This window comes from Aythya fuligula, chromosome 15, assembly GCF_009819795.1.
Source record: "Aythya fuligula isolate bAytFul2 chromosome 15, bAytFul2.pri, whole genome shotgun sequence".
Classification (NCBI taxonomy): Eukaryota; Metazoa; Chordata; class Aves; order Anseriformes; family Anatidae; genus Aythya; species Aythya fuligula.
Window position 1 is genome coordinate 6,077,425 of NC_045573.1, and position 25,579 is coordinate 6,103,003.

At 37.1% G+C, this 25,579-nt stretch overlaps 1 protein-coding gene across 8 annotated transcripts in view; it reads right to left on the bottom strand.

Annotated features, from left to right (window-relative positions):
• Nucleotides 1–1,535: 1,535 nt before the first annotated feature.
• SUN1 (Sad1 and UNC84 domain containing 1) overlaps nt 1,536–25,579 on the bottom strand; it is a 29,050-nt gene continuing 5,006 nt past the window's right edge. For 4 of the 8 annotated variants that reach the window (XM_032197393.1, XM_032197395.1, XM_032197394.1 and 1 more), the window contains exons 2-23: nt 23,322–23,418; nt 17,444–17,635; nt 16,947–17,137; nt 15,802–15,828; nt 15,508–15,702; nt 13,992–14,114; nt 12,892–12,975; nt 12,490–12,600; nt 11,005–11,103; nt 10,251–10,344; nt 10,100–10,158; nt 8,808–8,953; nt 8,440–8,664; nt 7,853–7,939; nt 7,442–7,485; nt 6,314–6,446; nt 5,161–5,415; nt 4,582–4,666; nt 3,890–4,005; nt 3,076–3,243; nt 2,251–2,343; nt 1,536–1,832 (exon numbers count right to left, since the gene is read on the bottom strand). In XM_032197393.1, coding sequence (XP_032053284.1) covers nt 1,719–1,832; nt 2,251–2,343; nt 3,076–3,243; nt 3,890–4,005; nt 4,582–4,666; nt 5,161–5,415; nt 6,314–6,446; nt 7,442–7,485; nt 7,853–7,939; nt 8,440–8,664; nt 8,808–8,953; nt 10,100–10,158; nt 10,251–10,344; nt 11,005–11,103; nt 12,490–12,600; nt 12,892–12,975; nt 13,992–14,114; nt 15,508–15,702; nt 15,802–15,828; nt 16,947–17,137; nt 17,444–17,635; nt 23,322–23,398 — 2,718 coding nt within the window. In that variant the 5' untranslated portion in view covers nt 23,399–23,418 and the 3' untranslated portion in view covers nt 1,536–1,718. The remainder of the gene's footprint in view (nt 1,833–2,250; nt 2,344–3,075; nt 3,244–3,889; nt 4,006–4,581; nt 4,667–5,160; nt 5,416–6,313; nt 6,447–7,441; nt 7,486–7,852; nt 7,940–8,439; nt 8,665–8,807; nt 8,954–10,099; nt 10,159–10,250; nt 10,345–11,004; nt 11,104–12,489; nt 12,601–12,891; nt 12,976–13,991; nt 14,115–15,507; nt 15,703–15,801; nt 15,829–16,946; nt 17,138–17,443; nt 17,636–23,321; nt 23,419–25,579) is intronic. The other 4 variants (XM_032197399.1, XM_032197400.1, XM_032197398.1 and 1 more) reach the window with 4 other exon arrangements.

The following is a 25,579-nucleotide window of genomic DNA, read 5'->3' on the forward strand; positions in this document are numbered from 1 at the left end:
AGGGCAAAAGGTCTTTCAGCCTCCTGGTAAGGCTCAGTCTCATCTGTCCTCCTTAGCTATTTAAACGGGTCATGGAAAAATACAGAAAAAGAATCTTTATTTCTTATTTCAAATATTACATGCACTTTCAAAAATTAAAACTCTTTATTTAAACATTTCAATAGCATCTTGTCAGTTTTGGAGGCAGCAAAGTAACAGACGATTTGAAAAGCATTTACAAAAATACATTGCACAAAGTCCTATCTTGCTTTTTTAAAAATAAGTTAGTGTTATCCAAAATATTCCCACCCTAGCTACCTAATTTCAATTTATACAGGATAATTCTAATTTTAAATATGTAACATAGAATATGAAAACACCTGTACATGTGTAATCTAACTCCTCTGCATAGGCCATAGGTTCTGTCTCTAGCTCAAGTGAAAAAAAAGTTCTTCACGCAGAGACTTTAAACATTCGAGGACTGTTGTGCAACATACATATAGCTCTATTCAGAAAACCAGTCAGCAGTTCAGTGTGTTAACAGTTCACAGGTTACTATAAAATGCGTTGTAATAGCAAGATAAAAATTCTGCACACAAGTGCATTTTAGGAGTCTTTTCTGAAAAGGATCTTCCAAAGTAGCAATCCTAAAGGAGGCCGGCCCTAAAGCAGTCTCAGCACATTCTACATGGAAATGGCACAAGACTGAGACACCACTCTCATCTTCAAATTTCAGGGGAGGATCTCAAGAATACCCATATATCCCAATACAGCAGCACTGAGCATAACTCTGTCTTGTGCATGTTAAATAATGAGCTCTACTTCAGTTGTATTTCCCACATCCTGCATTATCACAGCACAACATTTACTGACTATAAAATAAACCAGATTAAGGAATTATTATAAAGATATTTTTTGACAAATTAAGATTTTTCTTCTCTAGGCTTAGTTCCAAATCAGCCTTGATGGATGTACTGCTCGTACAAGAGCTGATAAGCCTCCTAAATTGCTTAGTAAACAGTATACAGCAGTTAAACTAATCAAGTTGCCATGGTAAAAACCCTTAAAGTAATTTTAAGTTATCCCTGACTTTTAGAACAATTCATGGCCACAAGTTGCAGTAAAGCATTCTCAGTCGCTGGTGTTTAAACTAGTTTTGGTTGTGTTAACTTTCCCTGATAGTAATATTTATTATGTAGTCAACATTTATTGAATAAGCCCTTTTGGATCCTGCAGAAGGACAAAAAAGGTCAACTGAAGGACACCTTTAGCCGCAGGCGGTGTTCAAAGTGTACTACATTATTTGTCTTATGGTGCCAAGCTAACAAAGATGCAGTTGAGTCCTGAATTAAAAAAAAAAAAAAAAAAAAAAAGATCCTAGTTGCAGAAAAGTGTGGTTTTTATTCTTTTTAAAAACCCTATACATTCATTTGTAATAAAATAGGTATATCACCTGTTTGCTAACTGCGCTTTAAGAACCAGAGTAGTTTGCATGCATTATTTCTCTCAGCATGGACACAAAAATATGAAGCTAACTGGCTATTACAAGCTGAGCATGAGCAAATAAATTTTATTTTATACATTTCTGCTGACAGTCTTCTGCCTTTATCAGAGGATTGGTAATTCCGTAGTATATATCTTGCATCCTTGTCCTTTAAAGATTCCAGTGTTCTAGGCTTTCCGGTATATACAAATTGAGAACAAAATGTACAACAAAGCAGCCCAAGCTGTAGTGTAGATTATTCGGCAGGTTTCCCATGCACTCTGAACCGATAAAGACACGTATATTCAGCATGTCCCCAATTAGAGAGAATTCTCAGTTCCACTATTTGGAATACATTGTTACTGTTCTCCTAGAGAAGGAAAAAGCAAACACACAAAACAGAGTTAGGTTTCTACGATGAACACATACAACTGAAGCTGCTTCCTGCAACTACAAACTTCTATTAATAATTAAATTATGCCTTGGAAAATTTATACCACTTTAAAAAACAACTTCCTTTGCCTTGCAACTGCTTGTTTATTAATCGAGTTAGAAGTGTGAAGTAAGTTTATCTTTTCTTTTTTCTCTTCATAAGTTTATTATCTTCACACCATTTGTGTCCAGATGGCACAAACTTTTCCTCCCTTCTCATCTACTCAGATCACAGATTGATGTAGACAGGCAGATACTTTCTACCTCTGTTTTTACAATGCACAACAGAGAACAAGGCCCTTTTCTTCACTGGCACTACTGTACCTGACAATTCAAATCCCATCACCCAGACTCACCATCACTGGAAACATCTGCAGTGGCTCTCCTTCTTGATCGTAGACGTACTGTCCTAGGAGTACACCTTCTTCTTGATATTCATCATCTAAACCCTGTAACAATAAGATGAAGATTTTGTTTTAATGTTGATTTTAAAGGAAAAAAAAGCTAAAAGTGTATCTACATTACTGAGTATCAACAAGCTGCACCCAGAAGTCTATCAAACCAGGATCAGAGTGTTTCCTGCGCAACTTAATGCTAGTTCAGGCATGGCTGCACATTGGAGTTTCCTACATTGCAAATACCTGTGCTATGTTTTCAAGTTTTTAGTCACCCCCCTTAATTTCTACAGCAGAACCACTATTGTAGTGTAAAATATAAAGTGTTCAGGACAAACAAGAATGAGAGAACATCATGGTTATAAACAAGACAGAAGCCAAGAATCAGATGTTTGCAGATGACTCTTATTACTGCAGTTGTATAGCCTAAGAAAGATCTATTTAAAAAAAAATAAGATGCATTATAAATACAGTGAAGAGCTAAAATTGGGAAGGGGAGGACAGATGAAGGTGTATGAAACAACTAAATACATCATTTAAATCATCATCTCCCTCCAAAGGAACTTGTTACACAAGCAAGACAAAGCAAATACAACTCCCCCCAAATTAGTTTTAGCGCTTACTTCTAGGTCTCAAAGCTCATCAAGAACACAAGCAATTCTAAGAGCAATGACAAACATCCGTTTCTCTTCTTAGCTGTTCTCTTTCAAGCTGTTTATTTTTCAAGACATGCATCACAAATATTCTTTACGTTTACAAACTTCACTTAAGTTTAGGAAGACTTACATATACTGAGAAGTTCCTAGGAGCACTGGTGATATTTCCTGATGGTGAAAGTGTTTTTGGTATGTGTTCCATCGTAAAGGCAGTTGGATAGATCTTCATGGAAAGTCTAATGACAAGATACCCCTCCGATCCCTTGAAAGCCCAGCAGTTACCTGGATACACGTCCGGCTAGACAACAGATTTCAAGGCAAGGAGGCAGGAGGGTGGGGACAGAACATGACAAGACAAGAATACAAGAATTTTGTTATTTTTCGTAATGAATTCTGAATCATGAGAAATCTTAAAAAGATAGATAATTTCTACCAAATAGCAAGTGGCAGGACATAAAAGTCATATTCACAACTTTGATTTTAATTACAAATTCACTCCTGCCTCTGAAGGACAAACAACATCAGATGACACTTAATTGTGTTAGCAGGACTGTGTAATTTCACGCTACAGAAAATGGAAGATATAGACTGCACAATTTTAGTTGCACTCTTTAGGAAGACAGCATACCTGCCTGAACCACCGCCAACATACCAAAGAGCCAGCTTATTATTTTATTTTTTATTTATTCATTTATTTTACAGGAATCCTCCCAGTGCTTACACTTCACAGAAGTCCGATACACCACTCAAGCCTTCTATGAGAACCTTAGTTTTTCTAAAGCAGAGCATGGGCAATGCCACTGAACTTCAAGAAATAAGTTCAAAATATCCCTGTCTCCCACTGCCCACAGTGTATTACAGACAAAGATCCAGCATCCAAAAACAACTCAGACCACTCAATGCAAGATAATGTTACTGAATTTGTTTACTTGGCCTTTAATTACCTGAATCACCACTCTGGGAGATTGAGAGAAGTACCATAAAGGAATTCCAAAGAGGCTAATTAACGCTGTTTTGGTCTCATAGGTTTCAGAGCAGCGAGTACTCAGAATGCTGCCACCTCAAAAAAGAAAAGCAAGTTAGCAGAAATAAGTTTTTAGGAAGGAGTAAAGAATTATTTTGTGAAGGCAGAGATGTCTGTGTAGCTTAATGAATATACCATTTCCCCCCCAACCCCCCCCCAAAAAAAAAACTAAACTAGTAAAGGTATTGTTGGTCTAATAATTTTCCAATTTTCTCATTTTCCAGTGCAGTGCTTCTATCAAATACAATGTTAGTTAAAGAAAATGTGAAAGGTTTTTAGTTTTATAGGGCTGAAAGAGCATGTATTTTCTATAGTGAATTCAGTGATGTGTACATCCCACACATACAGATCCATGGTTCTCAATTATCCAGTTACACATGTTTAGAAGTTATTCTATCCCAGTCCATGCGTACACTGGGAGTCACCTGTTTTCAGCTGTGATAAAGTAGGTGGCTGGTATATGACCCTGTAAACAATATGCACAGACTGCAGTACTCTGACCATTTGGTGATACACAAGGATGCTCTCTACCCTTTAGCCCTCATTTTAAGATTTGTAGCAAACACTATTTTTACTACTCAGGTTATTTATATTATTTCTTCTACTATTTACCTCCAGATTCTAAGGCAAAATCCACCATACCGGTCTTGTCTTGAGAGTAGAGTTTCAGTGCATTGTTTACAATAATCTGTGCTTGCTACAGATGGACACATAGAATAGAATGGAAAGAAATGTTTTAATATCAAATGATAAAAATTGATATATACACACACCTGTGAAGTCACAAACTTGAGTTTGAGATGTTATACTTCATCACAAGTCTTTGAAAGCCTCTGTCAACATAGAAGCTATTTTTAAATGCTTCGTTATTGGCTTAAAACAAATTGATACTGCATCTTGACTGATGTTTTCTTCAGAATTTGCATTCATTCCCCACCTTCTGAAATCATTGAGCTTTTTTTTTTTTTTTTTTTTCCAGTTTGGAGATAACATACTTTTGCAGGGAAAAAAGCACATTCACAATGGCTGTAAGTGCTGTAAGAATTCACTGAAACCATTTTCTGTAGCTCTCCCCATTTCAGTTTCTTTCTTGAATCTCTTAAAAATCACTACCATTTATATTGACAGTCATGCTCCACAAAATGCCTATAAAGGACAATTTGTCTGAACTTATCACTTAATTTTACTCACCGCTTCCGTGATTCCAGAGATCCCTGCATTGTTCACAACATTTGTTACTACTTCAGATGTTACTCTTTGGTTTGTAATAGCCATATGTTGGGTAATATTCTTCAGGATCTGCAGCTCCAGATCCTGCAGCAAAGTCTGCAGGTCACTTTTGGTCACAAAATTGGATGTAAGCCATTGGAGAAGTGATTCAGAAAAGTCCTTGTGTTGATCACCAAAAAACATCATCCTGACAGATTCTTTAACCTGGGCATCTACCTAGTAGAAGCCATTAACAAGAGAACTGATTAGTCTTTATAAACCAATAAGTAATACCATCTGTATATAATAGGCACATGTGAAAAATCAACATATATATTTCCAGTAGTACCGCTAGGTCTAGATTTCACATGTCTTTTAACTAAACTGACTTACAGTGGAACAACAGATAAGGTAGGTATGCAGAAGACATGGACAAAATGGATGTTTACCTGGTTTGGTAAACAGCACACAACTAACAAAGCCCTACAATCTAGCAGTTTACATTAGGGGGTCTGTTTCAGAACATAAATAAGTTGATTGCAACATTCAGCTCTTAAGGGGAGCAGTGTACCTGTTAGGCCTAGTTAAGCACATCACTAAGTCACTTGCTTATGGCATACTTTGATTTGTAGACATACATGTAGCTAGACTATCTTGTGATGACACTCAGATATGGTATTTTAGTCAAAGTGGATAATCCTGAATCTAGACCTGTATTTTATTGTCTATATTCAAACTGAACCTTACAGAAGGCATCAAAAAAAAGAGAATGATTTTTTTTATTTTTTAAATAAGTCTCAGATCAAAAACCTAACTAGCTTTTACATGACCTCCTTTCCATATTTACATGATACACCAGCTGTAGCACCAGCTGTAACAGCAATGTACAATACACACAACTGCTATTGCATCATCTCAAATGCAAATAAAACTGCCATTGTGGAAAACAAACCACAAACTCATCTGATAAGACGCCACATAGTAATGGAAAAAAATGTCACAGTACCACTACCAAAAACACTACTGTTCTTTAAAATGAATACTATCACCATGTTACTTTTGCAGTGCCTTTCAAATAAGTTTGTGAATGAAATCTAGTATTACTAAGTTTTACAAGAATGATGACAGAACTTACTTTTTCATGAATGACATCCATTTTCTCACAACTCGTCTTTGCACTTTCCCCAGTTAACAGCTCCGATTTCACCTGAGACAACTCTAGTTCTAGCTTTTTAACTCTGGATAAAAGTTGATTATGTTCATCCTCTCTGATAAAAACAAGGAGTCAATAATTAGGAAAGAGCAGTTTCAATCATTCCATCAAATTCCAAAGGCATGAGAATATATTCGTCTACCACAAAGTGCTTTCGTAGTTCAGTTATTCAGAAATGGACATTGGGAGCTTACAGCTCCTTGAAGGTGCTAAGGCATACTTCGAATGAATTTATTCAAAGCAAAACATTTCAAACTTGTGAACAAATCCAGAAGCGATGACTTTCAGAACATCATCACATTGACAAGTTAGTAACTCAGACACAGATTTCTGGTAGCTTAAGGCTGGACAGACCAGTTGAGCTTTATTTGCCTGAGTTTGCCACTGATTAGAGTGAATTTCAGGTTACCTTAGTTAACGCTTGCCTGCCTACAAAGTTATTCTGGTTTTGGTTGTGTCTATAGGTAGCAGGTTACATGACCACTACAGATCAGTGTTCAGTATGCAGTATTGGAAAAAACAGTATTAGTCAGCATTTAGAAGCTATTTACATCTAATTTAAATTAAAATTCACTAAGTGTTTTTCTCCTCCCAAAGGGGAAACTACTTAACGAAGTTCTGCAGTTTTTTTTTCTAGTATTACACACAGTACATTAGTAGTGAGTATAGATGACAAACCAAAAACACAAATTAAGTTTATAAATCGTAAAATTAAAAAAAAAAAGTTAAATGTAAAGTGTATCAAAGTCATCTACTGTATTCTTCACTAAGCAATTTAAGGAAAAACTCTCAAGCTTCCATAAATACGTAAGTCATTCTACTCTGCTACATAAGCAGATTTCTCTAGTAAAACATGTAGCTGCAGATCACTCACGTCAGAAGTGGGCCTTGTGCTGATGTTCAGCATTAGAAAATCAAGTTTGTGCTTGCTGACATACACTCTTAAGGTCAGTTAACTGACACAAGGGAAATTATAATTGTATTTCAAAGAATGTCTATTGCCATCAGTTAGCTCTAGGACTGGAAAAAATATTTAAAAATTGCTCATACCTTACTGTTTTTGCTTTGGCTATGTCAAACTCCTTCTGAATATCCTAAAAAAATACAAAAAGCGTTAAGTTTAACATACAGAAAGAATAAACACAAATGAAAAAGTGACACTTTCTAGCCCCACCTATACAGGAGTATGTTCCTACGTTATTTATATTTGTGCCTCTGTATCATAAGATTTTATTCCAAATAGCATCTACCTCCCTGGCAGAGTAATTTTTAACCTTTAAACTGAAAATACCTTTAAGAATGGAGAAGGAAGAGAAAGAGCACAAGTTTTGAGGCTTAAACAAGCATTAAAAGCTAAAATGAAGCAAACTGGATTTTGGGATAGCTAACACACAACTTAAAGCTTTTATCCTATTTTATTAGTTACCACTATAGCTACTTATCAAAGCTGACTTTCAATACCTTAGATTCAGCAGACAGCTTTTTAAGAAGATCTTCCAGCATCACAATGCGCAGCTCATGTTCTCGATGTAAAGCCAGGAAGTCAGTCTGAAAAACAGGGAAGGAAAAGGCGTGTACTTTGAGTACAAATAGCATAACTGACACTTTATAAAAAGTACAATGTTTCTTTCATTCTGTGATCAAAGAATATCAAGAGTGCTTAAGTGATTTATCCTGCAGGTAGCATAATAAATTAAAGTTTGTAATAGAAAATAAAAAGATTTGATTCCATGGTAGGAGGAGTTACACGCAGGTAAGTTTACCATAAAATCCCTTCATCACTAGTCTTTCCTAGTGTTTCCTTTCTGTATTAAAACAGGTAAATCCAGCTGCTTCTCAGCAACATAAGATTCTACTTTAGACCATCTATCCGGAATTATTTCGTTGTCAGCAATAACAGAATACTACTGAGCACTTCCTCATATTTACTGCTTAAGAGTTAATTCATACCAAGAAGAGAATCATAAAGACAGATCACTAATAAACCACATTAATAAAATAATACTATTATCAGTCTCAGAAAGTGTCAGTAACTGACTTATCTTTACCTTTTCCTCCAGTTTCATCTCTTTAAGATGTTGACCCATTACATTTTCTATTAGCTTCAATATTTCACTTCTGTCACCCATCTGGGCAACCTGATCTTGAAGATTATGGAGTAGAAGCATCACTTTACTGTACTCTTCATCGTGGTGATGGCATCTATCAGACACGAAGGCCATTTGCTTTTCCAGCTCACTTATACGACCGGAATCAAAGATATTTATGGTATCCTAAGGTGTAAAGATTTTTTTTTAATATATAAAAGTTATTTTAATTACTCTTGGATGTCAAGCAGTTATTGCAAAATACTGAGGACAGGGGAGTTAAGAGGTCTTAAGAGACTAAAGTACTCGCCTAGACTGTTTTGCCTTACCTTTGTAGGCTGTACAGTATGAGAAGAACCAGGCTGGGGCTCAGGAACATAAATAGAGTCATCTATCCTCTGTACTTTATCAATTCTTGTCCAGTTCAACAAAGGCAATAATGAAACGAAGCCATCAAACCCCCAGAACCATATACCTTTAGTGAGCAGAAGCAAAAGCAGAAAGGGTGTTCAATCTACAGATTATCTTCTTATTTAAGGACACAAACTACCTTTCATTTTAACACACAGTAGACACTACCCCAGTCTGAATAGGAGTTAGCTACATGAGCCAACTTAATGTTTTTTTAAAGTCAACCACTCAAGAGCATTAGGGAACATCCATCAGTACCACTTACACAACTATGAGGCAGGTGACTTCTGATTATATATCCTGATATATCCTTACTTTTGTATTACTACTTCCCCGGAACATAGATCCCATTTATTGAGTAGGACAGGCCATACTCACTGAAGGTGAGTATAAATATTGCTTTTTATCTTATGGCAAAATATTTTCCTTTACACCCTATTAACTTAAGGGAAAATATCTTGCCTTACACCCTATTTACTTCATACTGCATTGCATAATATCTAACAGAAGTTGGAAGAAACTTATGCTTCCATGGAAACAGCAATTGACAAAGACTACATTTATTTCTGCAATATCTTAGTGAGAAGAAATAGTGTTTCCTACACAGGGTATCTTCTTCCTTTCTTATTCTCCCTAAAGCTCCCCACTGTAAGTCTCTTAGAAGTTATCTTCTCCCTAAAGTGGATATAAGCTTTTTAGGGCATGCAAAGACATGAAGTTGCTTTTCAAAAATATCTCAACACCTTCTATTTCAAAAGAGACAACCAGCTTGGAACATTGCCAGCTAACCTGTCTAAAGTAGCAGTATTTCAAGCAGTTAAGGTATGGTTTAAAGAAAAAGAATGATTTAGTGTGCACCGTTAAGAGAATTTAAACACAGTTTTATGGAGATTGACAGCAATCAAAAGCAATCAGTACATAGCCTACTCTTTATGATCTCAATGCTGTTCCTATAAAGGGAAGTAAGGAAAAGAGTCTTCAGCGCATTTATACTTACTCTGTTTGAAGAGCTCTATGAAATTAAACCAAAGTTATTCCTTTCATAGGAAAAGAGCCTATGGTACTTTGAAAGCATTCACAAACGCTTCACAAACTGAAACTTGGTCTTTTTGCTTCTGAATTATCTCCTTAAGCCTAACGTTCAACTAAAAGTACTATTTTGGTACAGCAGTAGGAAGCAATCAGTATGATAACTAAACAATTCACGTACCTAATAGAAACAGCAGTGGGATGACAAACAGTAATAGCTTGAAAATCTTTGGAAGGCATCTAGAGAAGGACAGGAAAGAAACAATGCATTTATTATGTAATATCTGGGTAAAGAATTTGCTCACAAGAAGTTATTTGGAAAGAATACATACCTTCTAAGAAGAAACACCTTGAGCAAAGACAGCAAAGTAACAAGTTGATACCAGCCAGTTCTAAGCAACCTGAACACGCCAGAAGCTGCTCTCCCTAGAAGACAAAAGCAGTGACACGAAATAGTTATTGCAGCACATGTTCACGGAAACCAAGGAGAGGGACATGCAACTGTGGCCAAGAGTACTTTGCAGAGCAGAGAAAGGCACAAGCACAGGCAACACACGCAGATTAACATCTAGGTTTGTATCACAGTATGACAGCATTATAACAACAGGTACTCAACAAAAGCAATAGCCATGCAAAAAGAAGAAACAAATCTCTTGTAACAATGCTATCTTGCCAGAAATTCAACAGCGAAGTTTGAGTCCAAGTTATTACACACCGAGGACCTCAGTATGTTTCAAGAAATGCACAGATTAGCAGAACGAGTTTTTGCTAAGAGGAATACCATGACAGGAAGTGACTAGCAAACCAAAACACACCCCATTTTTCTTGACACCCCTTATCTGGGTTATTCACACACATAGTCCCTCATCAAACAGTCTGGTTAGTCTCCCATTATGCCTGCGAACAGAAGCATGTTCTTATTAACCATATTTTGGTCAATAAAGCACAGTAGCATGTGCATTTCAAGATACCAAAGTTACAGCATAAGCACAGCAGAATTAGTGTAAGCCAACTACTGCAGATTCCTACTTTGCCAAGAAGAAACAGGCAACGTACAGACATACACACACAAATTAGGATAGTAACCTGGAGAAAGAATGGCCAGCCAAAGTAGAGACAACACCTTCTGAGACACAAGCCATCCGGTTGCTCCCACTGTTCGCAACACGTGAAGCATAAAGTAACCTAGGTTATAACAAATTAACTATATGGTAATAAGCTTAAGGTTCTCTCGCAGTACATGCACTAGAATAAACTCAATTACCCCGATCATTACTTGTTCTGCTTAATTTTAAACCATACCTTCCAGTAACCTACAGACTTGTCTTTTCAGTATTTAAAAGCAAAGTGAATCATTCATAAATATGAATCCAAGCAAAATCAAGACAGTTTAGAAGCAGAATTCTCAGGTATAGCAATAGACAACAATCAACAACCTCTATGTAGTTAGAATACCACTTCTCAATAGACAAAGTTTATATTTTGTATCACGGCATTATCAGAACAACATGCCAAATATAATGGATAATATCAAAAAAGTAATACTGTAAAATGTTTTAAGCACATCATTTTAAAAGTGTTGTATTTGTTCTGAATTACGCATTGAGTTTGTTATCTAGGTTCATATGTAAAAAAAGGAAACAAAATTTAAAAACCCAGTGAAAGAGTTAATGTCATCTCAAATATACTGATAAACAGAAAAAAAAACACTAATGAAAGTTACAAGCAATTAATTTTCATTTAATTGAATGCTCCCAGGGATCTTCAGAATGTCAATTTCAAGTCTCTTAAAACAAAAGCCAAAAGCAGCAGGCTACAACAAAATGCTGTAACTTCAATCCTACTGAAGCCAACAGCTACTGTATCTAGGACTAGGACTGTTCATTCCACAGAACAGACTACATAAGAGACATTTAGAAAGTAATCCTACATTTTTAGATTAGCAGATATGTCCAGGTTAATCTGAGGGATTATAGATATACCAACCCAATATTTTGCAAAGCATTTAAGTGAATGAAGGGTCTCAAATCATTTTCCTTTGCTGAATAAAGAACACTCAACCGATTCTTGATGCCTGTGCCATTCAAACTAGGGAACACTCATCTCACAGGGAAGAGTCTATCACTGTATAGGATTCCTGTAAAAACTGACTACCATTAGAACAAAAATAAAATGTTAAAAACCCTTTATTTAAATTATTGCATACCCATACCTCATATTGCTTTAACAGCGGCTTTCTACCCTATCAAGAGTACAGGCTTCCCCAAAGCGCAATAAATTAACAATCCGACTTTTCTGTCTAACACACAAGATGTATGCTGTCACCACACCTTGTTTTTAAATAGGTAAGCCAGCTACCAAGCTTGTACAAAAGCCATTATCAGCACAAGAAATCAGAAAAGAAAGATGCTGAAAGATGTTAAGCAATTTGATTTCCTAGACACTTTACATTTTAGTCTACATTGATAGATGAAGATTTTAGAAAAAATAATCACAGAACAGTACGAATGATTAATATTGAGACATTGTGATGCAAAATAAAAGCAAAATTAAAAAAATGTTCAAGTCAACCTGCATAAGAAAAGGTGTGCGAAATGGTCCTTGCTACCCTTTTAGCCCTTGAAGATTGCATGTGCTCTGTGGTGTATGTTTCAAGAAGTTTCTTCCCCTTACAGTCATCACCTGTTGGTTGTGGTAACAGGTGATTAATGGGACAAAATCAGGATCAAATCAAGATTGTTACAAGATAATTTGAACAAGTCTACTTCATGACATCAGTTAGCAAGCCAAGAACTATTAAGCAAACTCCAACATACTAAAACTTGTCTGGGGTACAGTATACTAGGTAATCACTGTTCTCCCCTCTACACCTAAATTAGAAAACAAGCATTTACTGTGTAGCTTCCATACCATCATTAGAGCAACACCCTAGCATACAGCCCAAGGCTAATGGTAATAAATTCTTGTACTTACATATTGATTCCTCATTCACATCATGATGGCTATCCTCTCTGTAAAACTCCTTTACATTCATGCTTCCACAGTAATCTGAGTGAGCTGCAATATATCCAGAAAGGATAAATGGAATGCAATTCTCAAGCTCAAAGCCTTTCATATATCTTGATTTTAACTAAATTTGCTTGGTTCACTATTAAAAGCCACGTTACCCATAGGAAACCTGAAAAGTGATCATGGAAGAAGTATACCCTTTGCAATCCTATTTTGTCTTCCTTAAATAAGAAGGGGTTTTTGGGTTGAAAAAAGAAAAAATATCTTCCTGCTTCTTTTCAGATAGCAAAGTTAATTTAAAAAACAAGTTACAACTCATCAAATCCTGAGTAACTGTTCCCATCTGTCAAGTGAGCCATGTCTTTATATTGGTTTTATCAGAAATCTTAAGCAACTGAGAAAAGAGCACTAAGACAGGCTATAGAGCACTGAGGCAGAGAAGACAGGAAAATACACAAGAAATTTTTATACACACAAAAATCAGTTACCTTCTATATAGAGTGATTTAACTTCACTCATAGAGCATATGTTACAGACGAAAAAGACAAAGAAGAATTGAACTTATTCAAGGAAAACAAGAATTGAACTTAAAGGAAAACAAGATGTGTATTATTGTAATACAGAGCAACAACTGGAGTTTTAGATTTACAAGACAAATTGAATTAAGGTTTAAGTGCAAAATGGCCTGAAAGATTCAAAAAAGTAGTCCAAACCTTAGCAGTCACTGAGCAGTTATGATTCCACACTATCACACAAAACAGTTTTGAAAAACAACTTAAGCTTCTATCTTCTACAATCTTCTAGTAGAAAATCAACATGGGAATCATAACTAAAACACAGATGTCTCTCACATACCTGGATCCTGATACTTCCAGAACAGAGGCAAAATATGAAAAGGGCAGCACAAGTGAGAGAATTAAAAAATAAGAGAGAAAGACAAGAGCCAGCCAAGACTATAAAAAAAAAGAACACCATAGTGCCATACATGAAGTCTGTAAGAAAAAAACACAAAGAAAGACACACTGGTTTTCTGTGGAGACCAAGGAAGACAACTGAAAAGGTACCTTTAAATTCATAACTCAGCTTCAGCAAAACCATTTGAAATAGTTGCACTAACAGGGATGCAAAAGATGTTGCAGTATGTTTGACCAATCGCAGAATCTTACTCATGAAGAAATACGTGCCCCCTATTAAAAAAAAGAAGTGTGAATATAAGTTATTCACTCACATAAAGATGTACCTCTATTCTCTGATGACCATTAACTTGCAGAAAAGTGAGGATGAAGCATCAAAAGCCTTTGTTTAGCCAGGAGCACGACAGTCAAGAAAGCATGGTTTGAGAAGTCTAGATGCATTTGGTATTACAGGTGAATGTTTTTGCAAGAACTACGACTTCAAGACGATGGCTTCAGCACAAGTACTTTTCCTTAGTGAGGAATTAAGAACTCCAGTGAATAGTGATGAATTCCTTGCTTACAGAACTAACGATTTCTCAGCGATTTGAGCTGTCGATCATGATTTTATGAGCCACAACTCCAAACAATTTGGATTTACAAGGGAAAGGACTTTTTACCTTCTTCTTGCATTTACACTAAGGGAAGAGAGTTACTGTAGAGGTCTGCCTCAAGTGCTGAAGAGAGTTCTCCTTCGAGCAGCAGGAACAAAATCAGTCCTCCATAGTGCTGCTTTCCTAGTATCAGCCACATTCCAAAAACCTGCCATGATTCTGTGCTGTCCCACCCCCGACACAACTTCAATTGCTGGGTTAGAGTTCAAAAGAGTATATAAAGATGGATTCATTTCTAAGATTATCCTCTGTGAATACGAACTCTGGAACACAACAACTTCCATACAGTGTCAAAAACTAGCTCATTTTGCCAAGATAACAGAATTCCTACCTGTGCTATACAGTTTCAGAAAAGAAATACTTGTCTCAAAAGTGTTCGAAGTCATACCTTGCACTCCAAAACAGGTTTACTGCTACTGAAAACGTGCATCATTCAAGAATAACACATTTACAGAATCCCAAAAGAGGTTCCTTTCTAATTCAAGGCCATTGAAGAAATATCACATTAGTGATCATTGAGGACTTCCAACAATAAAGAAGCTCAGGATGCTATGCAACAGATACATAGATAAAGCCAAGACACTGATGCCAACTATCCACTATCCAGAGAATGGAGATTGCCTTGGGAAGGCAGAAGTCTTCCTTTCTTCTTCCCCTCCCCCAGCAGATTCAAGTGTTTTCAAGTTTCAAGAATATAGTCGCTATACAGTCTATTTAGAAAGAGTTTTTTCTCCTTTGGAGTTCAATCTTTTGAGTGGTTGCGGTTCACCTCTTAAAAAACAACTCTAAAAAACAACTCTGTTTCATATCATTTTGGACATATAATTTAAGATACCATGAGTTTCAGTTGATACAGAAACAAAAATATTTCATACAATCCAATCTCTAGAATTATATTAACCGATAATCAAACAGGGGAGGAAGAGTACTTAAATAGCACTACGAGGAAAATGCATCAATTAAACCATATAACATTCTGCTATGTAAACAAAGCACAGTAGAAAGTTACTTACTAGATGGATGTTTCTGGCTCCTGTCCCTAGAGTAAATTCTGGAAGATGGCACATAAGAAGCTGATTTTGCTGTAAGAGCCTCCTTCCGTTCAGAAAGCATGCTGCAATCACTGCAGGTGTAGCCATTTATCATTGTGGTCTGTGTTTCTGCTGTTGCCATATCTCCATTTCCCTGTGTTAGCATAGTACCACTACCTAGCAAACCAAGAGTAGAAAATTCAGTGCAAAAATTACTGACTTCACTAATTACCATTAAATAGAACGCATGGAAAAGCAGAAGGAAAGCTTAGTTACCCTTAGGTTCGCCATCATCATCAAGACCTTCAAAGAAGAAAGAAAAAAAAAGACGAGTTCATTCCCAAATATCAGGAAGCCCCACAAACAACTATTATATCTGACATGAACTTAAATTAGGATTCTTAAAAATGACTTTTCTTTGCGGTCTTAAATGATTGGTATTTAACTTTTTTTTCAGTCCCTCAGATTAGCAAAGTCTTTTATTCAGATATTAATGTAGTATGGCAACAGTTAATAAAAAGCATTCTATCACAAAAGCAGCAAAATATGAATGACAAAGCTACACTTTTCCTTAACTCCCATTTGACTTCAAATCTGTTAATTACAAGCTTACGCTGTTTTCGTTGCTTAGTAATTACACTTTGGTACTACCATGTTTTAAGATTCTGTTTCAAGAGACAAGTAATCTAAAGTTTAGCATGCATTCTACTAAGTTTGAAACAATTTTTCACATTAGTACTCTTGAGAGGTCACAAGCATACTGACTAAAAACAAAGTAATCTGAACTGGGAGATATAATTAGACACTGATCTCCTGCACAATACTTTATATAGTTAACTCCCATATTTTCCTCTACAATGAAAAAAGACTCCAGAAAAGCATACCTGTACATACTTGCTAAAACAAACCAACCAATGACACAAACAAGAAACCTCTTGGGAAATCCTAAAGTACTGCTAAGTTAAAACTTTCAGACTAAGGTATTTTAAATTCAAACACACTACTGCCTATAACAAACAAAAAAAATCTTGTCCTTTGTTTTTTCAAGAGAAACTTCAAGTTATGTGTTTACTCTATGCACGTTTTGAAGTGATAGAGATAAAAATATAACTTAAAATTCTTATCTGTAAACCTATACCACCTATAATGTTGTGTCACATAATCGTATACTTTTGGTTTATATATCAGCTACACTGTGCAGTATGTCCTGATGTTGAATATGTCAGCACAACCAGCTTTACTAGAGTGCAAATTTCCAGCAGACATCTTAGCAATGAGACACCTACAGCACAAGTAGAAGTATGTGCAGGTGTTCGGGGGCAGTGTGGAAAAACAAGTGGGGAAGACATGGTTTGGTGTGTATAAACATATGTCTATAAGTGTTTTTCACAGTTTGATGACCAATAGCAATCATTACCTACCCCAGAAATGATCAACTTCTGTTTGCTCTCGAATCGAAGATTCATCCAATACTGTGGACACCATGGATGCATCAGTGGTATGGCTATTGAAACTGCTTTGGCTATAAACGGGAGAGCTGAATAGGGTTTTCCTCGGTGTGTCTCTCACACTGCCAGATTGTTTATTTGTACTTTTGCGCTGCCTTACCACCCTAGAGAACAAAGCAAAGATAAGAGACATAGCACTAAAGTTTTGTGTTTTGTTTTGTTTGTTTGTTTTTTTTAAAGGCTTTTTCAATACAGATGTGACTGGACAAGTCAGGTTTCAAAGAAAATTATCACTTTAAAGCATCTACAGTTCTGCAAAGACTTCATTATAAACCACATAATGAATATCCTTTTCAAAATTATGATAGTAAACTTTGAGAACAAGGAATAAAAATAAACTATTTTTGTACTATCACATTCAAACAGCAAGTCTCAAGACTCCAATAAATTGTGATTATAAAAATGCTTACTTAGACTGTTCTCTGAAAGTCACGTTTCCAGAGTAAGAGCTGTCATGAAGGGTATCACTTCGGGCATCATCTGTTTTATTAAATCCTGCAGCAGCTAACCGTAAACTACGCCGTGACATTCTTGGTGAATCAAATACTGGATCTATTTTGTGTTCAATTTCAAAATCCAAAGCATCTGAAGAATAACTTGAACTAAAGCAAAATAAGAATGGCAAAGTTACCAGAGTTGAAGAGAAAATTCCCCTAGAAACAAACATGCCATTCAAGTTAGACTGTTTCCATTAAAAGTAGTTTATCCAGGGCTGTGGAGCAAACCCCACACGATACGCTGTATTACTCAAACAGTTTAGGAGTATGAAGGTATTCAAGGTTCTCCCAAGCAATTCCCATTACAAGTTTAACAATGGAAAGCAAATCACAGTTAGAAAGAAACAACTGCCATGGAAAACATGTTTGCAGTTGACCCAGAGTAAACATTCATAGCGCAGCCCCACACACACAGAATTTCTGAGATCAATTGAAGAGACAAAGCCATTTGTGACAAAGTTTCTTTATCGTGCCTAGCAACAAATTAAAAATCACAGTACACTAAGTCACAAGGTAGTTTCATTTTCATTTTTGTTTCATGTTTCATCACACAAAGGGCAAATTTACACACAGACAAGCTTCACACCAATATCCCAGGAACACTACACATCTTTACACTTAATTCTCTCAGAATCCTCCTGAAAACTCACAATGAAAGCAAAGCAGAAACACAAGGCAAATACAAATAGATTAAGCAGAAGGATCAGTAAGACACACGTTTCCTAAAACAGAAGCTTAGCCTTGAGCTAAACTTGCACTCACAATGAACAGAAACATTCAGTTATGTAACTGAGCAGAGCTTGTCATCGCAGGGCATCCTGCAGCAGGCCAGCTCCTAGAACCACTCAGCACTGTGAACCAAAGGGTCTAAACTCAAAACGCTCTAGGTCAGCGCACCAATGGAGTCTGTCCCCTGCTGGGCCGCAGGAATATGCAGAGCTGTAACAGAAGGTGCTTTAATACTCCTGGGGTTGGTTTTTCTTTTTTGAGGGGAAAAAAACACAACTGAGAAATGTATGAAGTATTGAAGCAGCTTCCTCACCAAAATCCCTAGAACGAACAAACAAGTTAGAGCTGAGCGAATATTCTCCTGTGCAGTAAGAATTTAAAATGGATTCTTTCCTGTTAAGAAGGCATCCAAACAGCTGCTGTAAAATGGAATTTTGCAAAAGCAACCTTTCTGATGCAAACAATAAAAATCACAGAACATTACAAAGTAATCGTATGGAAGTGGTGCATTACTCTGGCATACAAATAAGTTAACATCACGAGTCCTCCTAGCTACACTTACAGCAGTGACTTAATTCTGATGAGGGGGTGCTTCTGAAGCAAGTTTCTTGATTGCTGCACAATGTGAAATAAAGCATACAAGGTGCAACTGAGTTAGAGCACGTCAACTGAATTTCTTTTGCCTAAAAAACCTAGTTTCTTTCCTGCAATGTGCTGAGTTTGGTGCTCCAGCAGCAGACAGGCAATCAGCTCACAGAACCAGACCAGAGTTTGTCTGGAATGGCTTCTTCTATCGCCCAGAGGTAGGCAGATCTGACAGCAGGTGTTTGGCACCACCTGCCTGATTGTACTGATCTGCCTGCTAATGCTGCCATGCACAGTGCAACCTTGGGCAAGGCAGGAGTCTTAAGCACGGCTTAAGATCAATCTGGCATACTTTATACATTATGCTGATTAATCCTTCCCGATGTTTGGGGTGAGGGGAAAAGGAAACAGACAGGAGTGGCCTCATGTGAGAACAGACTTAGTTTTCATCTGGATAGGCACAGACGGCTGTAACAGAGTTTTTTTCAAAAATGGTACATTTAAGCAGTTTGCACTGTGACAGATGTGAAGCGAGAATACAGGTTAAATACAGCTCTTCCTGTTGTTCATCCTGAAGTGACCAGCCTCAATAGTTAACTGTTGAGTCCCTCCCTAAACAGTTGTTTCAGAACTCAGTTTTGCTATTTACACTTGCCACTATCATTTGCTTTGCCTCATCTTTGCCCAACATTTCTTACAGACACTCAATTCACAAGAACACAAAGTACACAGGACAAGCCGACAGCTGTAAGCAGCCTCAATTTGTTTCTGTTTGCAAACACTTGCTGCTATTAGGGATGTCAATGAGCATTTATATCAATTTGGGTTCAATACACAGCCTGGAGGTGGGCTCTACTACCTAAAAAAAAAAAAGAAGTCACTGTACCTTTTATTCTAAACAAAAAAGAGCTTATCTTGCTTACACAGGAAAATGATTCTTTTCATACTGAAATAAAGTCTCCAAAGGCAGGACGGTGTCTACAGATCTAACTTGCCATTTCACTCCCCACGTTTTGAGAAAAAGATCTTTTCCTTCCACAAAAGAGGCATTACAGCAAACAAAAACCAGTCCTTCCTTTCAGGAGACAGAAGTGAACCTGTACATGGATGGTATTTCTACCTAGTATGCACGGCTAGCCAAAAAACACTAAAGGCAGGATGCAGTTAGCCTACACTGCTAGGTTACCTAGGAGACAGTGCAGATGGGTTCCTTCCCCTGACAAGCAGCTCCCCCGGCTGCGGGCAGACCTGCTGACTTATCCAATCTTACATCTATTTCCAGCTTCTTAGCTATTACCTTCATACCTCCTTCACACGAGATCTGCAGAGTAAGAATGCCCTAGAATTCAGAGGGATTATTCTCAAGTTGTACCTTTACAAGCGGAATGAGAATGACATCTGCCAATTTTAGCACACATGTACCTTTGTCTAGAGGACAGCATTGTGTATTTTGTGAGCATTCCTCAGCACAAAGCAGGCATTAATGCTCTTGATTAGTTAAGAGCACAGTAGAAAAGTGCTACAGCTACATTTCTCTTAGGTGTAAAGAGACATCATAAAACACGGACACAGGCATACGAACAGCATACAAGCATTTACATGCCTTCTGACCAGGGCATCACACACCCACAGAATGGCCTGGGTTTGAAGCAGCTTTAAAGACCACCCAGCTCCACCCCGTGCCATGGCAGGGATGCCACCTGCTAGGTCAGGGTGCTGTCCAACCTGGCCCTGAACACCTCCAAGGCATCACTTACAGCAACTGACCAAGGGCGCTACCCTTTGATTAGTCCCAGAACACATACAAATAGTCATTTACCTAATTACTTCACTGAAAGATGAATCCTGATTTAATGCTTTGGGACAAAAATTAAACTGAAATTTTATCATTTTAATTCAGGCTTGGAAGAAAAAGCGTTAGAGGTACCTGAATTGACAAAAACATCTCAAAAGATGTTGTTTCAAAAGATCTCAAGAGGAGAGATCAGCCTGAAGAGGGGGCGTAAATTACATGTTGACAAGTGAGTGCGATTCACAAGTTTGACTCGCATTTTGAGGAGGATAAAAGGTTATTTAGCTGTATCAGTTTAATGTTTTTCTGATCTCGGCTGAAAGAGTACAAGCACAAAGTACAAGCACTACAAACAGCTATGAATACACAGTAATCCCTGTAAGTATTAATAGAAATTCTATTAATAGTTTATAACCAACTCTACATGTATTAATAGCTTTATGGCATCTGGATTCATTAAACTTTTTTCCAGTGCTATACACACAAGCAGTTTTCTTTAAAGAAGCCCACAAACAGATTTTGTAAAGATGGAATTGTCAAAGGCAGAACAAGACTTATCAAGATGTAAGCAAAGCAAACACAGGCAGGGATGGAGGGAATGAATTTCAGCATGAAAACACTTCCGATGAGCAACTCCCCTAACTCACCCTTTCTTCAGGTTATTCCAATATTAATTGGCACAACACTGAAAAAATTACACGAGTAATACATGGCTTTCTGCAGATTCAGCATGCAGACTGCAGTTTACTCTTAACACCCTGAAAGCAGGCACTGCACCAAGCAGTTTTCCCCCATTATTTTAGGATTTTGGGCTTCGTATAATTTTTTCAAGAGGAAATTTTAGAGTGCTGTCTAATCCTTTCTTCCTATCCAAGGAAGAGTTACAATGAGAAAATGTTGACCTAGTTTAACTATACCTGCCTTCATTAAGGCCATTTTAAAATTTCAGCTTAGCAAGCTCTGTTTTAACACAGAAAAACAGGATTCCAAAAAGCTTTGAGAAGTGTAACCCTCCCCTTCTATGAAGAATTCTTCACAATTTACCAGCTTTGCAATGTAACAGTCTTTGTTTACATAGGAAGTCAAACACTTTCTACATACTTTCCACACAAAAGCTACTAAAGTTAAAATGAACTATACTCCAAATTCACAATAGGACTTATCATTCTGCATCCTCCCTTCCTGGCAGGCTAATCTTGCTTGTATGGTATTCTTGTCTGCTTCAGTGAGAAACCAACTCATAGCTGACAAAATAGTAAGCAAGGAGACAAACCTAGCTCAGACTGAAATTAACATGGGGTTAGAACAAGCATGCCATTGAAGTTTACGTTTCTAGTACTTTTCAAAAAGAGTATTACAATGTAAATAAAAAAAAATAAATCTTGATAACTGAAGTTAGTACTAGGATCTTCTTATTCTCTCCTCTGCAAGAAAGATTAGTTGCTGTGGAGAAGATTGTAGCGTTGAACATAGTAGTATTGTTTCAGGCAAATGTAACAACACAGGAAAAGAAATCCAATTAGATGACAATTGCACAGCTCAGTTTAAGAAAGATATGCTCACACAGACATCAAATCATCATCTAAACAACCTAAGGAATCAAAGTCAGCTTCTGTTGTCCAGCACGTCCACTTGTATTTAATCAACATTTAACCAATCGTTTTCTAGAGCTCCAGGAAGAGCTGCAATTTGTTTTAATTGGTACAACATAAACACATTCCATTTTGCAAGAGCTTCTGACAGTCTATAGTTAAGAAAACGACACTCCCCCAGCTACACGGTTTTAGAGTATACAAAAACAATTAAATTCTAAAAGTATTAAATTCTACAATTTTGTCAATTCCTGGTTTAATGGCAAGAAGCCAAGTATCCTGAAAGCTAAATACTAGATTAACACATGTTAAATACATAATAGTGATTTACAAGCACAGAATAGAAAAAGAATCTTAATGATTTTTTTTTTTAATCCTAAAATAGCCAAACCAGTAACTCAGACCCATTCATGCATACTTGCTTCAAAATGCCTTTACTAATTCAACAGGAAAAACTAGATGGATTTAATTAGCAGACTATCTCCTCTATTAACATTCAAAAAACTCAAATGGGTATTGCATCTATTTTGAGTAGCGTAACACTGAAAATAGTAGACACACTACAGAGTTGTTTTCTGAAAACTGAAGTGTCTAATGGTCAAATTAATAAAAACACAGGCAAAAAACAAGTTCATTAGAACACAGCTTTTTGTATTTGCACAACAAGCAATTTTGATTATAAAGAGTGACCAATGCGCAACTTCCACACAAATTCCACACTAGCAGCAATCAGGACATACTAATCAGTATTTTAGAGTGGAAAATAATGCTAAGTCACAAAAGCAAACACACAGAACTTGCAATAGAAACATCTAAGAATTTGGTGACTTTTAGAGAGAGAACAGAAATCGTAACTAGGTGGAGACTAGTTTATTCATAGTAACTAATAAACACTGAGTCATATCACAGCCACTGTCCCATCAGTTCAGCATGTATCCTTTCCTCCATTTAGGACACCAGTTATTTTCAAAACAGACGAGTTAAAACATGCTTCTTTAGAGAGGCTGTCTACTTACCGTGAAAGCTATACTCTCCAGAATTAACAACAGTCAGAGCACAGACAGTTCCTCTACAAGAAGAAAAGAGTTCTCACCTGAGTGCATATGTATAGCCAGTGTTCTCTGGCACACATTGGGGAGGAGTATACATGTGAAGTCGTGAAAAATCCATGTTGACTGTTTCAAATCATACTGTAAAAGGTGAAAATAAAGCAATGCAATGACTTAAAACTATGTATAGTCAACGTAAGAGCCCTTGCATTGTTCAGCCTGTGTTATGAAGTATTGAAATAATAAAAGCTGTTACCAAAAATATGGAGCTCTCAGTATTTCAGCAGTATTGCTGCTAGTGCTAGATAGCCCTTATCATTACTGCATGAAGCTCAGTGTACTTCTGACTGCAGTTGGGTGTTTTGTTTTTTTTTTTTTAATGATACTCTATTTTTGGCAATTTCCGAGTTCTCTGGCACATTACTGTAGCGTGAGCCAAGCCTTTATCAGCACTGAACTACACCACTTCCATATGAACTGAGTGATGCTGCCAGCCCCAAAAGCTAAACAATATAGATTTCAACATGTTGCCTTGCTTTCAGAGGTCTCTTCATAATGAGTTTTGCTCCAAAAGCCCATTGAGCAAAGCACGTGCTGTTTCGTGTACTACACTTTGTTAGTGCATGAAACGTCAGAAAGTTTTTACATATATTCAAATCATTTTATTCTGTAACCTTTGAACATGATCCAGTAAGCAGCAAGGTTCCCTGTGTTTCACATTAAATTGTATTTATTATTGTATTTATTTTCAGTTAACTTGTGAACTTGTGTCATAGAAATACTAACACGCCCTAACTGAACAGCCAAGTGCAGAATGACTCACGTGGCTAGAATTTTCCAGAGTGCCAGCCACTTAAAGAAAACACACACACTGAACAAAAACAAACCCAAAAACTTACAAAAACTTCTCACAGGGTCTTCAAAAAGATATTGCAGTTTTAGGAAGGAAAAAAAAAGAGATGTATCAAGAAACTTGTGTGACTATTTGTAGTGCTATGTAAACTTGAACTTTTAAAATATCTGCAGAAAAGCTTAATCCTGTCTCTACTCAATTAGTTACAAGAAAGCTGTTTTGCTTTTCTAGAAAATAGTCTTTGATAGTAGGTTACTGATAGTTAACAAGTAGGGACCAGGCTATTCTGGAATCACATGGTTAGTAATGTGGAATCCTGGCTATTTTCAGATTATCTATGGCTCCTGTTTCAGCAGCAGTAAGAGATATTCCACACAACTGTATTGACATGCCTAAAGTAAAATGAAAATATCCTTAGCTACACTGTAATCAAAACATCAACAAATCTCTCATTTTGGGGTTGTTTACTATGCCGAACCGAGTTTTCAGTTGTATAGCAGCCTACACATAAGAAATAAGGACAAAAAACAGAGTCACAGGTACAACTAATGCCAGTTCAAAAGGAAATCTCTGCATGTAACACTAAAACTGCTCTTTGCCACTCCACCTGCAGCCCCCAAATCCTAGTAGCAGGCTGGATGGGGCTTTGAGCAGCCTGGTCTGGTGGGACGTGTCCCTGCCCATGGCAGGGCGTTGGAAGTAGGTGATCTTTAAGGTCCCTTCCAACCCAACCCATCCTACAATTCTATGTCAATAGGGTAGGAGGGTACTTCCACTGCTACTGGCAAGTGTTTCTCTCTTGTTTTTACATTGAAAGTTACAGGCCTAAACACTGTAGCTTTCTCAATGCTAGCACCTCCCATGAATTTGTAGTGTTAATGAGAAATAATATCTCTGGCTTCTGCTCCTTACGCACTAGCTCCTGAAGATTAGGAAAAAAAGGCATTTCCATTAAGTCATCTTTCTCTAAATTTGCTTCACTTGTCCCAGAGCCATAATGCTTTCACTGGCTTGTGCATCACGTTTGTTCTTGCTTAGAGGAAGTTTGGCTCAGTAGTGCAGAAGCATTAGCAAAGCAGTCTAATTCTGTGCTAGAATAAGCAGCACATACTGCTGGAATGAACAGCAACCACTGCCATACTTCAACAAACAGAGCTCAGGAAACTGAGACCAGACAGCAACGAGCCCCCCAATAATGAAAGTGGAAACACAGTGAATTTTGAGTTGAGGGATGTTGACATTGAAGACTGGACTTAGGATGAAACACTGGCAATTCAACAACTGATGTCATGCTCCTGACATCCAGCAATATTTTCCCCACGTAGGGAACTTGCTCGCATAGCCTAGCTTTCCATAGCTACTAGCATTCCCATCTGCTACTCACGTAGGCAAAGCGAAGGCAGACCAGAAAATAACATGCTGGCTTGGCTCAACTTTTTTTCCCCTGTT